At 25.1% G+C, this 15,876-nt stretch overlaps 1 protein-coding gene across 1 annotated transcript; it reads right to left on the reverse strand.

Moving 5' to 3' along the window:
- Nucleotides 1-10,827: 10,827 nt before the first annotated feature.
- On the reverse strand, nt 10,828-13,770 carry LOC149057097 (uncharacterized). The gene is made up of 7 exons (XM_089224075.1): nt 13,525-13,770; nt 13,207-13,386; nt 13,051-13,122; nt 12,123-12,262; nt 11,787-12,033; nt 11,556-11,714; nt 10,828-10,992 (listed from the first exon to the last, which is right to left on the reverse strand). The coding sequence occupies exons 1-5, from the start codon at nt 13,688-13,690 to the stop codon at nt 11,995-11,997; spliced, it is 597 nt and encodes a 198-aa protein (XP_089080201.1). The 5' UTR covers nt 13,691-13,770; the 3' UTR covers nt 10,828-10,992; nt 11,556-11,714; nt 11,787-11,994.
- Between the last annotated feature and the right edge of the window lie 2,106 nt (nt 13,771-15,876).

A 15,876-nucleotide genomic window follows, 5' to 3' on the forward strand; every position in this document is an offset into this window, starting at 1 on the left:
GGTAATAAGTGAGATTGAATCAGGCAGCATTGCGATCAGTAGGTATGGAGGCCTATGGTAGAGCTTTGGTACCCTGAGATGTTAGTGTTCTATTTTCATTATTTTTCAAAATTCTAACTTTATTATTGATGTAATGAAAATTCTCAAATTAGTACTGAATCTAGTATTTTAAGTTAGATTAGATTAAGTGTAAATAACTGCGTTCCACTGCATGACAATTATTCTCGGTTCGATCACCTCTGTTACTGAATAAAAAAGCTTCGCTTTCGTCGAGTCTCCGAGATCTACAAGTTTTTTTTTTGCTTATAAATTATTTATTTTGGTGGGTGGAAAAACCCTTACGGAAATTAAAGTATGCGTCATTGTACAATTTTATAATATCTTTGATTTTTATTATTGTACTGTTGATGAATTAAAAAATCATAATACAATCATATAAAATCACTGAAATAAAAAAAAAGTCAATTTAATATTTAATTTAATTTAATTTAATTTTACAGACATGATGGGCAGAAACCCATTTAATATATGGTACAGCATTTCGTTACATCGATTGTTGTTATAACTACCAAGTATTTTGGTATTTGCTGCTTTTATAAATCTCCATTGTAGTTAATATACTATTCAAACGTCAAGAGCGAAAACGATATGAGAGAGAAAAAATATCTCTAAGTATATCATAATATTATAAATCTTTGACCCGAACAAAGAACATTATTTTGATGTAGTGTTGGAAATATCAAATAATATTATTTTATTGAAATGCTCACCGCTGGTATACGAGCTGCTGTAGCACATGTGCGTGAATCAGAGGGTAGACATCATTTTCAAAACCGGTTGTCAGTCGGTAGTGTTGTGGTGCATGTACGAGGAATAGGGGGGTAACCTTGGAATGTGACTGTTAAAACATAACAATAATATATTATATGAATCGTTATATAGCTAAATAGGTAGGACGTAGGAACATTTTGGTCGTCTTCGTGTTTTCATTTTATAATTTTCAATTCTTAAATATGTGAGAAATTACGTCACCACAACTCCTGCGCCCTTCCTTGAAATACCTCGTAAAACTTATCTAGCAGTGGCATCGGAGTATTGAACAGAACGACGAACACGAGATTAAACATATTTCATATACCTCAGTGTTTTACATATTAATAAATAATAAATAGTTTTTTTTATATAAAATAGCAATAAATAATTAATAGAAAATATAATACAATTTTTTAAATAATACAAACTGCTTAATTTTTATTATTTGACTGACTCGAAATAGGCATTTAGTTAAATGCCTAGTTATTTTATTAAATTGTATCTGTTACTGAGAACCTATTTATACCTAGATTCTCGTGGGCCTCTTATTATATTTTAATTTCAAAGCGAATTAAAAATTGTAAATTGTTTGTATATCTTAAAATACTCATAGCTCGCTTTAAAATTAAAATATAATAAAAAGCCAATGAGAAGGCCTCGAAAATAATGTCACATTTAATTTTTATAACAGATCAATTTATTCTAAATTTTAAACTCACGGAGCTAAATGTGATCTGAGCATACAATTTATCATGTTACGCACTTGTAAGACAGAGACAACATATGCGGGTATAACGTCCACTTAAATGTTATTCAAATATTGTATGATACTAAAAAATGAAGATACTATGATAGTACGCGATATCATCACTATATTATAGATAAATATAATATGATAAATAATAATCATTAATCAGTCATAAATCTTATATTATGACTTGTAAGTTGTCTCTTGTCATTCAAATCAATTTTTTTTCATAAAATAATTCAATATAATCTTAAGAAGTTCTTATTGATATAAAACCACTTTAAAAAAAAGTTCAATATAATATTTTATTTTATTTAATAAATATGACGGGCAGAAACCCGTATATGGTACAGTATTTATAGGTTGTTGAATAAGAATAATATTATAGGTACAGCATACAGTGAAAGTGGAAAACTGGAAACTGTAATATTTTAATTACAAGTAGGTATAAACTTAAATAAAAAAAATAAAAATACTTTGAATACCTATTTTTATCATGTGTTTATAAAATGATAATAAAAATATTCATTGCCGAAATCGCTTATCTATAGTTTTATTTTTGTTTTGAGTTAGACTAAAAAAACAAATCTAACTTCTAGGTTTGTCGATAACCGATTTTGAAATATTCCTGTTTCTAAAACGTTTTTGTTGTTTTCCCAAACATTTTTGAAAACACGGAGAATTTTAAATTTTGTTCTGAGTATAAATGGGTTTTCGGTAATAGATACAATTTAATAAAATAACTAGGCATTTAACTAAATGCCTATTTTAAGTCAGTCAAATAATAAAAATTAAGCATTTTGTATTATTTTAAAAATTTTATTATATTTTCTATTAATTATTTATTGCAATTTTGTATAAAAAAAAACTATTTATTATTTATTAATATGTAAAACACTGAGGTATATGAAATATGTTTAATCTCGTGTTCGTCGGTCCTATTGTTTTAAAGCTTAAATTCTAAATATATATGGGTAATAAGTAATTTATTTTAAACGAGTACCAACTAATATATAAACATTTTAAGTGCAACTTTTTGCAATTTTTGACCTTTTTTCAATTTATTGCAATTTTGTTGATTGTCGTCATTTTCAATACAATTTTATATATTTTTTTATGTTTTCACTTTTTTTGGTTAGATTATATAGTGCAATAATTTTTAAGGTAAGGTAAGGTTTTTTTTTAAAAAAACAAATCAAAAACATAGTAGGTGCATAATTATGTATTATATGGATTGTCTATATGTATTGGTAAGCGTAAAAAAAGGCGGGTAAGTCGTGGATGTCGCTCTGCTGTACAGTAGGTTACAAGTTGGTTACCTACTGTAATGGATGGAATTCAATTTAAATCCAATGATATTATAATATTATCATTGTATACGAAAAACGATTCTGAGCGAAGACGGTTTATCTGTCTAGGATATATTATAGATTATTAAAAATTTTCAAATCTTAGATTTAAAAAGAAAATTTATTAATTTCTAGCTTAAAATAATTGTGAATTTTTGTGATTTTTACGTATTTTGTCATAATTCAAACTTTGAATGTTTATAAAAAAAGATAGTGACTATGAATTTCTTTTATTTATCAACTGCTATTGAAACAATATGTTAAGAGGCTTGTATTAAATTTTCAAGCTTTTCTACCTAACAAATAAATTTGTATCTATATTAATTTTAAAAAAAACTAATAATGATCGAAAATTGCATATGCCTATAAATAGTTGAACTTAAGTGGAAATTCTTTGAAAATTTCGTGGTAAATAGAATATACTTATATAAACATTCGGTGAAAATTTCATGGATCTATGGTCATTTGTTTTAAAGTTACATCAAAAACCAAAATCAATTTTGTTGAAAAAAGAGTGTGCGTAAAATTTCCCGTTTTCCCTTAATTTTTAGTTTGTTTTTCTCGATTATTTAGAAAAGTATTTAGAATTTTTTACTTTCGACCCTCCGAAGTACCAACCACATTCACTTGCTAATCAATCGAGGTGCTGAAGTCGAAAATCGAAGCACTTTTACTGCCCCAAAACGTGATGACAGACAAAAAAAAACACATCATAGTAAAATCAATACATTCATCGCCCCGCTCAGAATCTAATAGTTTAAATAAAAAGTTTTAAATTTTGATAAAATTATTTGTAGATTTCTAAAAAAATAAGAAGACTGCACAATTTACCAGATTTTTAATGACAACTGACAAGAATTTGAATTTGAATCTTTTTTATTATATACTCGTTCAAAACCTATCTTATAAAACTTTATAATATTACTTAATAAAATGACTTAATCCATTTCATAAAATAATATGTTAATATATATTTTTTTTTTTTGGGTACAAAATATTTTTTATTGCAATTTTTAAGTGCAATTTTGACATAATGCAATCAATTTTATAAAATTTTTAGTGCAACGACATCCGAGCCCTAGTTATTACTATAATAATTAGATGTAATAATCCGACATATAAAAAATGAATAAAAAGAATAGGTTACAAATGTTTTAGTTATTACTTGTTAGTTGTTGTTACATGTTATTGTTTTGTAGCATTTAGTGGAACATTTAACATTTAACATAAAAAAAAGTATTTATATTTATTAAATATATATATATGTGCTTCAATATCGTATTTTAACAGCACAATGTAACATATTATAACTTTTGAATCGCGGAAATTCTACTGCTTTACACAAAGTATTTTTGAAATACGATATTATATTATATTTTTTTATATTGCGTTATAATAATAATTTTCTGGTTACTCTTTTATAAATTTATAAGGTTTCGTGACGTATTTTACTTTAAATACCTTAGAATAATCAATGGCAACCATTTATTAACAAAAAAAAAAAAAAAAATGATTTCGATTTGTACTGCGAATCTCAAAAACCTTGTTTGAGGATTTCTTTAAAACCCAAATTTAGAAAAATCTTTTCTAAGTAAGTCTCTACTCTCATCATAAAACGAAACAACACTTTGGACTGTAATTATTTTAAATCACCATTGCAGTTTGAACAGTATACAAACGATAAGAGAAGAATACTATACGAAAGAGAAAAAATATCCAAGTAGGTAGCTACCTATATAATAATATTATAAATCTTCTACCAGGACAAAGAGCATTATCGTGCATTTGTAGAAATACTATTTTGTTAGGTATGTACGCTTGCTACTGTGGGCAGCTGCAGTAAATAATGCGTGTGAATCAAAGGCGCGTAGAAATGTTTATCAAGACCGGTCGGCGGTCGCTGGTCGGCATTTTAGTGTTGTACTGTGGTGCTTGTTCGGGGACAGAGGGGAGTAACCTTGGAATGTGACCGGTAAAGCATTATAATAATATTATTATATTATGAGTTTTCTATATAGGTAGGGATATATTTTTTTGTCGTTTACGCGTTTCACTGCTTTGCCACAGCTGCTTCTCCGTCCATCCATGAAAAAAATACCTCGTAACGAAGGGCATTCATTGTGATGTGGTGTTGGGGGTGGTGGTGGTGGAGATATAATATTATTTTATTACTTTCGCCACTGGCATACGAATATACGAGGCTCGAGCAGCTACATAACATGTGTCCTGTGTTTGGATCAGAAACGTGCACGGAAATTTTTATTAAAACTGGCCGCCGGTCGGTAGACGGAGGTGTGATGCGTGTACATGGCAGAGGGGAGTAACCTTGGATTGTGATTGTTCAAACATAATAACAATTCGTCGCCAGATAAATTGAGACGGCGGCGACGAGACGGCGCTGTTCGGCAGGTGTAGCCCAAACTAGTGATGTGTTTCAACCCTCAACAATTTGTTCATTATAATAATTGTATAAAAATATATGACTCGGCTGACGGTCAAGTACGGAGAACTCCTGGTTTTTCGTTATCGCATCGCCGCTGCCGTTCATCTGACAAGGACTGTACATGGATCGTCTATATAGTTAGAAATATATATTTGTTTAATGGTCGACGTGTAATGTGTTTAACAGTATATTATCAGCGGCGTGTATCAAATAATAAGTGAGAGACGCCGACACTGCTCCTCTGCCATTCCAAGAAATAATTGTAAAAAAAAAATACGACAGTGGCGTCAGGAAGTCGTCGAAAATATATGGGTGCCTACCTTGTCCGACGGACCTAGTCTCTAGCTAATGCCTAATAATATTATTACGGCCTGAAAAGCATTGATATATATTTTTATTATTATTACCTACTTTAGAAAAAAAAAATTGGCTAATAAATTACAATATATAAATGCCATGTGTACTACTTTTGTAACACGACCGGACACTCTGGTGTGAAATTGCTGTGCTCTTATATATTATAAAATATAATTATAAGCACCTACAAGATGATAAAGATTTTATTTATTTCAATTTTACCTCCAAAAAATCTGTACTTACTTACTATTAAAGTGAGAATATCGAAATAAAAGTATTATTATTTCCTTTGTGTTATAAATGTGCTGTATTTTAAATACTATTATGTTGAAAATTGTCATCATACAAATATTTTAATAGGTAGCTTTATGTATGCGTAACTTCTATTGTAAGATTGAGATTATATAATGTTAGATATATTAAGCAGAGATGTAGTTTATTTTGATACTGATTCTATCAATAAAGTTTAAACAGGAACAATGTTAGGAGATTGGAAGAATGAACTAGGTGAATATGTACGTATAGGTATCATATATTAGGCCTCAACAAGCCCTATAGAAGTTATTATAATAAACCAAATGATAATAAATTGAAAACAGTTATAAAGAGTTTTATAAATCATCTTCATAAATACTTCCATATCTTGTAACTTATAACAACCAAGATTTAATTTAATAATTTTAATTATTGTAAATATTTATTTAATCCAATTAATTTTTAGTTTACTTCTAATTTCTATATACATCTATGACTGAAGATAACTTAACTCAATTATTAATTTCAAATTTAGGTTTAAAATTTGTAATATTGTGATTATAAATATTTGTAAGAAAATCAATTTTCATTGTTTTTATTCACTTTGGATGGTTTCATTTTAATTGTACAGTGTTAAGTGTTATTATAAGTTTTGATTATTTTAGGTAATTCTTCAAACCATTATTATTTTATTTTAACAAATTATTGTTTTTAGTTTATTTCCTAAATTCAATAAAACCCTTTCTATAATTGATGCTGTTTTATTTAGTTATGTACTATACCTTACCTATTATACATATTTGATTAAAATGTTTTCTTTTAAATAAAAAAAAAATGTTTTCTAAATCTCCTTTCCTATTATACAATTATTTACTTTCATCAACATGTCAAACTTTTGTTTTTCAAATGAAAACTTCCCCTTTTTACTGTAAATTATTGAATAGATAATTTTTGATAATTTTAATGTATTGAAATCAAAATTTAAATCTAATAGTTTTCTAGTTATTAAAATGTTTCTTTGTAGTAAAGAAAATAGTCCTTAAAAATCGTTTTACAAAAGTATAAAATACACATACTATTGGGAATTGTATATATGATACTTAAGTCGTTTTTACAAATTATTTATTTTGAAATAGATTAATATTATTGTATAGATTGTATAGATATTCTATTGTTTAATTATACCAGTGATACTATATTTGGTTCATAATATAAACATAGTTGATCGAGTACAAATAAACTAAATTTCTATACAGGTTTTAAATAATATAGAATTTAATGAAATTATACCTGAAATAAAGGAAACTTTTTATTTGTCCAATTGAATAGTTAATCAACTTTGAGTACCAAATTAAAAAATGAAATTTAAAATTAAGTTCAGGAATTGATAACGATAATTTATATAATCACCTAGGAGTAAATTTTATATCAACTACTAATGTAAATAATTAATTATTAGTAGTACATTTAAATTTAACTAAATAAAATATTTTTAATTTAATAATAATATTGATCTCATTGAGGAGAATCATCTGTTCTAATAATAAATTCTCGTATAGTTCATACAAACCAATATGTACCAATAAGATACAAAATATAAAACTATATATTATTTACTACTTATCAAAAAACATAATTCTATTGATTTTGATAAAGAAACAAATGTATTTCTCCACTTAATTAGAAGTAAGATTATACTTAAATTGTGAACCAGATGAAATACAAATGTAACTAAATGTATTCTCAACTCTCAAGTATACCTTTGTCAAAATATTTGTGTAAAATCATTTTAGGTGTAGATCCAAAAGTAGTCGTGTGGTTTTCTAGAAAAATTAATAGCAAGCTAAGGATTGAAAATTAAATACAAGATTTCACATGAATATAGTTAATTCTGCGACAAAAAAAAAATTAAAATTTATATGAACACAGTTTTTTTTTTTTAGTTATTTTAAATTTAAATTTGGATGAAATCACATATTAAATTATCAAGAGTAATATTTTTTAGTTATATTGTTGTAATTTAAAAATATTTTTTGTCGGTACTTAAAAAATTTCTAGAGTATACTTTATAGTTTATATTATAATTATTGTAATAGTTAATGTAGTTAATGATTTATATTAATAATTTATAGTATAATGTATATACTATAAATGACTGAATTATTCGGTTAATATAATAAATCTCTCAGACAAATCTTCTCCGTTCAGACTTGTTTATCGTATACAATGATGTTAAATTGTTAAATCAAATCAAATGTATACAATTCATTATAGAACCTTATAGACTTTGTAACCTATTGTACAGCAGAGCGACATATACTTACCCGAATCTTTTAATATTAATATGTTAGTCCAGTATTAAAAAGTGCCTTAAAATTTACACCAACATCACATAAAGCAACGAGAATACAAAATTCACAAAAAAAAAAATGAAAGCACGACAAATTATAATTAAGTGATTTAATGTTATCTAATAGATATAATTTATGGTAAAATAGTCCTATAATAATAGAACCTAACTTTAAGACTTTAGCTATAATTTAAAAATACTTTAGCAGTATAGCATACTAGCTTATATTTAATGTGTATACATTGTCATTGAAATAATGTGTTATTTGTCAAATGTTTTAAAGTTCCCAAAACAAGTTCAATTATTGGCGGATTAATTCAACATAACTGTATTTTAATCACAAGACTTGAGAACAGTTGGACTAATTTGACTCATTGTTTAGTAAATGTTCGTAATAGTATGAATACGGTTTAAAAAGTTTTTAAGTTCGGAAACGTAACCCGAACGATTGGAGAAAATTTGAGGAAAATGGAAAGTTCTAATTTGAATGACTAATCAATGCAGAACCTAAACGATGGCAGATGGAGACTTGAACTTTTCATAGTACCTTCATATAATCATATTGGGGTGCACTAAGAATAGATTTTCTAAAATTCATATTTTTGAAAGTGAAATTGAAATTTACGATGGAAATTGAAATTTTTTTAGTTTATCAATGATTGTCATTGGTCGCCATTGGATTATAAAAATCATAATATAAATAAATTAGTATTATTTTGTAACCTGTTGAAATGGTTGCCGTTAGTTGTTTGGGTAGATTAGGTAAAAGCCTAGAAGATTTTATGGCTGATAAGAAATTATGTCCTAAAACAAATATAAGAGCTGAATAGCTTAATTACTCAAAAGCCACTAGATCGAATTTTTGAAAATTTATAATTGTTCTTAAAGGAATCAGGAAAGCTTAGAAAGTGGTTTAATAAATCAATTACATACAAATTTCTATTTTTGGTCAGTCTACCAATATTTTGTTTCACGTAAATTCTCTATATCTAATTGTTATAGTTTGTAGGTTGAAACTATTGTGGGAACAATAGCATTAATAGCATTAGTATTATAGTGCTGGTGGGATCACAACAAGGTGACTTGGGTTAGCTTAAACCAGGGATGGCAAATAGGATTTTTTCTACGTGCCAATTTATGACATAATTCAAAAAAAATTTTCAGCCGTGCCATTATTTTTATTAACACAGCAAAATACAAATACAAAATATAAATGAAAAATTTATGATTATAATGTAGAAAATTATGTAAAACTGGAAATAATGTGAAAAAAATATTAAATTATTATTGTTTGTTAGAAATCTTTTGCTTCATATTGGTTGAATGGTTTTTTATATCTGGTTGATATGATGTTGATTGCAAGGCAATACATGCTGCCAAATCTTCCTCCGTTAATCTGTTCCTAGCCTTTGAATGTGTATGATTTAATAACATAAATGTAACATCAGATCTATAATTATTTTAACAATTATGATTATAACATCACATAAATTTAAAACTCACCAGTGCATCATAAATATCAATTTTAGTTAATTTTATTTGCTTAAATTCATCATCAAATGTGTTAAAATTTTCCAAACAAGTGATTGGAGATTGTCTATATAATATGTATAGCAAGATAATATTTTTTGATTGTTTATATTATGTTATTAATTTTTTAATGATGTTTTTGACATTATTTAATCATTTGAATTCCATCATATTATTTTGATTAAATATTAATGTTTATATTATGTTGTAGTTTAGTGGCCACCAGTTTGAATTTAAATTAATATCAAAAATATAACATCAATATATTATTATTTTGAAAATAATTATATAACCATACAATTTAATTATTTTAAAAGTATTATTCTCCTAACATTCTATTAATTATATATATCAAACAATAATCAAATAACAGTTTACCATATGTAAATATTCTTTTTTTTTTATAAACATTTAAAATTTATAGTTAATATATGTATATATTATATAAATATTAATGAACGCAGTTGGAGGGGGCACCCTTATAATATCATTATAGTTTGTTATTAATATTAATAATTCTCATATTTTGTTATTAAAATAAAAAAAAAAACATAAAATATGTGAATATTTACTGATGGTATGGGAGAGTTCCTTATCATGTATTCCATGATCATAATTTAAGACTATGTAGGTAACTGAAATGATAAATGACTTGTATTAATTTTTTCATTGAAATTGTACCCCTGTATATGATTTATTTATTTATTTATTCAATTAATTATTATTGTATTTAAATGGATTCCAATGATTATTGCTATGATATATATATAGGAAAGAAATGAAAACTTAAATAACAAGAATTGTAGATCCATATTTTCATGATGAATGATTAACAGTATATATTATTATTTTAAGTTACAAGGATTTTATTTATAAGAATTTAAAACAGATATAAATATATTAATACTGGTACCCTTGACCTGAATATTAAGACATATAATAGTATTTAAACAAAAAACAACATTATACTTCAATAGTTATTACATAATAATAAATAATAATATTAAGATGATAAGTTAATTATTAGAGATAATAAGTAAATTTTTCTTTGATTCACGGAATTTAGTTCCAGAAATGAATGTCCTAATAAGAGTTTCAATGTCCACAGCATCGCTTAATATGAATTTTTTCATTTGTTTTATTGCATCTGAAAATCATGAAATTTAGTTAAAAAACTAAATTAACCATATAAACTTTTTAAATACATTATATCATTATATTGTTTTTTTTTCATTATATATTTATTTGCTACAAAGCAAATTGTATTTATATTATATAACTATAAAATATCATCACCAAGTAAAAAATTAATAAAAGTAATAATACACAATATGGCAATACTGGTATAGGAAAATTTTTTGATTATTATACTTAATTATTTGGCCTGACAGTGGCACAGTAGATTTATACTCAGTACCTCATCTGATGTTAAGAACCATCACTATTATACTATATTTTGGTTGTTTGTTTCACTTTTAAACTTTTTTTTTATACATGTGAATAAAAACATTAAAAACAGTTATCCTAGTACCCTAATATAATTGTACTTTAATTATTTATTATTGCTTAAAAAAATAAAAATAATTTTAATATGCTATAGTATAATTATAGCAAATAATTGTATCAAGAGTTTCTATTTTATTTTTATTATAGTTTAATCAATCATGAAGAATAATTTGAAATCTTATATTAAACTAAAGAAATTCTCACAAAAAATGACTTTTCATGTAGCCAAGGTATAGAATACTTTCTTTTTTTCAAAACCTTGTAGCTGAACTTTTCAAGCAATGCATCTTTAAACATTTTTCTCATAATAATGTGCACAGTACTCGGCAATGTGCTACGCAAAAAACGTTTGAGTTCAGCAACCTGTAGACAACCAATAATTTATATGAATATTAATCTAAGTACATAGCATATTATTCAGAAGTTTATTCTTACCAGTTTAATTCTAAATTCTTTATTGGATGTAACTTTTTTTTCAAAATCCTCCAGCTCATCTTTTGTTTCCAATGGCAGATTTGATAGTTCCATTTGGAATATATCTTCAGCATTTTTTTCAGTTGATGAATGTTCAAAGTAACTTGGTTCCAATAATATAATATCATACATTTGTCAACCTTCTCATTTAATGAATTAATATCATATTTTATATTGCATATGGTTCGATTAATTTTTTGAAGGAATTCTATAAAGTGTCACAGGATTAAAAATAAATTATACTTATACATTTATAAATTTAACCTTATAATTTAAATTAATTTATATACTACTTACCAAATATTTCATCTGGTGCAGATATTTGCGATTCATTGGACTGCTGTGTATCCATGCATGAGAAATCTTAAACGGTGATGACAACGTGTTGATTACACCAATGAAACATTCATCATTAACATGTGTAATCCCCTCTAGACCTTGCAACAATAAATTAAATTAAAAATATGTGAATCTGAGGGAATTAACTGTTGTACTTGAGATTTGTTATTCAAATATTAATACAATTTTTTTTCATGTCAAGCAACTTATTATATAAATATGATAGACGAACAATTAAAACTAAAATTAACAAAGTGAGTAGGTAACATAAAATAAATAATATATTATAAATAATATAAAACATATTGTATATGATTGATTATAAATCAATTTATTATATGACTTGATTTATTGAAATTTAATTTTTTTTTTATAGCAAAAACAGTACTTTGACAATACTGTTAGATATATTTGAAGGAACACTTGTAGGGAATAGCAGTATAGCTGGAGAACTTGGAGTGCCTATATTGAAAACAATTTTTTAAACTATACATTTTTTAAAATACTATTATTCATTATACTTTATTAAAGTCTTTGTGTTAAAAGCCATACAAAAAAATTAAATTAAAGTATTAATGGTTTATTCCGTTACAATCAAGTTCATATTTTCATATAATTTAAAATACAATTTTTTTTATAGAATAAGTATCATATATACTAATTATTATTGTTTTTAAATATGTAATTAACATCATACATATTAATATCATCTGATATTTATTATTTTAGTATGTTGTCATTTTTTATTTGAAATAGAAATAAGGTAAAAATGAATTGTAATTGTTTTAATTGTTTATTCTATATTTAAATTAATGGTTAATTATTATAGTCAGTGATTAATAATATTTTAGTTATAAAATACCTTACTTTATCAATTACTACTTACCAGATAATACTAGAATACTTTCTGCCATAAGACTAACATTTGAATCTCGATTGGTATTATATTTGTCATCAACTAAAAATATATTTTTATACTTTTATAATTCAACTAGAGAAAAATTAAATTTCTTAAATGTAGCAATAACATAAATTAACTAACCAATACAATCACTTGAAGATGGATTCCATAAAACACTATTTTCTTTTTGTTGACATTTACCTTTTTTTTTAGTTTTTAATGTAGGTTTCATATTATTGAATTCGTACTTGGTTGGTGTTGTTGATAAGTCAGATGTATACTCGGCCTTTTTAGCTTTTTTCCTAGCTAAAGTATAACTATCTAAATAAAAATAAATATATTATTTCTCTGAATAAATATATTAGATATATAAGTACATAATAATCATCTGGACTTCAAAAAATATAAATTATATAATGAATTATCTCAATAATGATCAGTTATAAATAAAGTACATACCTCTAGCTTTTCCCAATTTACGAGCCTTTAAAAAATCAAACTCAATTGCATTTGGTTTGGTTTTTTTAAATTTTTTTTTGGCCAAACACAAATGTTTTTGTTTAGCCAGTAGTGGTACCAGCACTTCAATTGACTCATCATCAATGAACTCCATTACAGACCACATTTCAAATACCTACCAAATGTATTCACAAATATATATGATTAAAACTGAAACTGAAGGCAAAACTATAATTAAATACAATTTTTAGTAATTATAATACATTAAGCACTTATAAAAAATAAAAATAATCTATTTTAGATGAAAATTATAAACTAAGTATTTACTATTTAGACATATTATTCTTTATTATAATCAGAAAACAAACATTAATAAACATGTATTATGTATTATGTATTATAGGCAGTAATATTAATTAAATAAGTACACACATTGATAACATTTTGATAAATGGGCTTGATTTTAAATATATTTTTTATAATAAATGGCATAATTAGTACTCAGGATATAATTTGATACTATATAATAGTGAGCATGAAACATTTTTACAAGGTTTCTAAATATGAATGGTTGAATGAATAATAGGTATTACAATCAAGTCATTATTACATGGTAATAGAATCATTTTTTTTTTAAATATCTTTAGATATTAAACCCATGAACATTTTTACTTAAATTGTTAACAGCATAAATATTAAATTCACTAGATTTTATAGGTTTGATAAATAACTCATTTTTTTGTCAAATATTTTACAAATAAAGATTACATCTACTGAATTTTCTTTCTTAATTATGTTGATAATTTTTACTACTTTTTTCTTGAGTTAAAAAGTATGAATCTCTTTCCAGATGTGTTTGAATAGTCATGCTATTTAATATCAAAGAGGAAAACTCTTTTTCCTTTTACTGAACTTGACAATGTAGGACTATGAATATGAAGTCCAGAAAAATATGGTGTACAATTTTTAGTTTTAGTGTTAGACTTAAGTGAACAAATTTCACTATATCTTTTGATAACTATCTCCAAAGGTTTATGTGGTTTCCTTAACATTATCTTTAAGCTACCCATGTATAGTTTTCAAAAGGGAAGACTGAACAATTATCTAGTGACCCAAATTCGTCATAACCATCACATAAGTGTGTTAAGCCATGAATGTTATGATAAATGAGGTCACGGCCATAAATAATCTCAAAATCTTTCACAAAACTGTTTAATAATTGACGTGTAAAATTTATATATTTAGCATGATCAGGACTTAATAAAATAATCATAGATATACTTAAATGAAAAAAAATATTCCAGTGTTGATATTTCAATGATGATTTAGTAACTATTATGCCATAATATAATAAAAACATACAAAATTCTGTTGATTTCCATCTATTTACTTCATCTAAGTTCCTGGGTTTTCTTACTAACTCACAGAATAACCCATTTAACATGAGATAATAATAGTTTAAAAAAAAATGTTCTCATGGAACACCTTGAAATTTTGTAAAATAAATATTTACAAAAACATTTTTAGTTTTTGAAATAATGAATGTCATATGTTAAATGGATAACTCAGTATATATATAAACATTTTATATATTTAAAAATAAAAATCATACTACTACAATTAATCTAAAATTTAATAAAAATGAAAGTGCCTACCTCTTCTTATATTTAACTTATGTATCTATTTAATATTTAGGCGATCCAGTGAAAATATATGAGCTATATTTAATTATAAAATAGGTAGGTATTTTGAATGGAATGTTTAAATAAATTATACATATTATTATATTATATATTACCTACACATGATATGTATACAGCTCACTTTATTACAATATAATATTTATTATATAACCACATGTATACTACTCGGAAGAATATATGAACATATTTACTTACTGACGGTTAATGTTAAATGCTATTCAGTTATAGGTATGTATTAATGTTATTAGTTTAATAAAAACTTAATATTTATATTAGGTAGGTAGCTTTGTACATTAATCGAGGTACCTATTCATTTAATATAACATAAAAAAAAAAGATTACTAAGTAGGTATATCTTACTATTTGTCTGATTACAATAAATTTTATTTATACAAAATATTATGTATAATATAATTAAAAAATTGTGGATAATCACATAAAATGATAAAATTGCTTATCGAAGAAGAAGTTGAGTATATTAGCAGTAGGCAATTTTACAAATATAGATAGGTACACTAGCACAAAAGATACAAGACTCAAAATACCATTAAAGTACTGTACGGACTGATTGACTCACGGAACAACGTTCAACAATTAAACAGTACAATACCACAATATTTATACTAGTAAGTAGTAACTAGTGCGAAGA

Source organism: Diuraphis noxia, unplaced genomic scaffold (assembly GCF_037042655.1).
Source record: "Diuraphis noxia isolate RWA-SAM2 unplaced genomic scaffold, SU_Dnox_SAM2 contig0003, whole genome shotgun sequence".
Classification (NCBI taxonomy): domain Eukaryota; kingdom Metazoa; phylum Arthropoda; class Insecta; order Hemiptera; family Aphididae; genus Diuraphis; species Diuraphis noxia.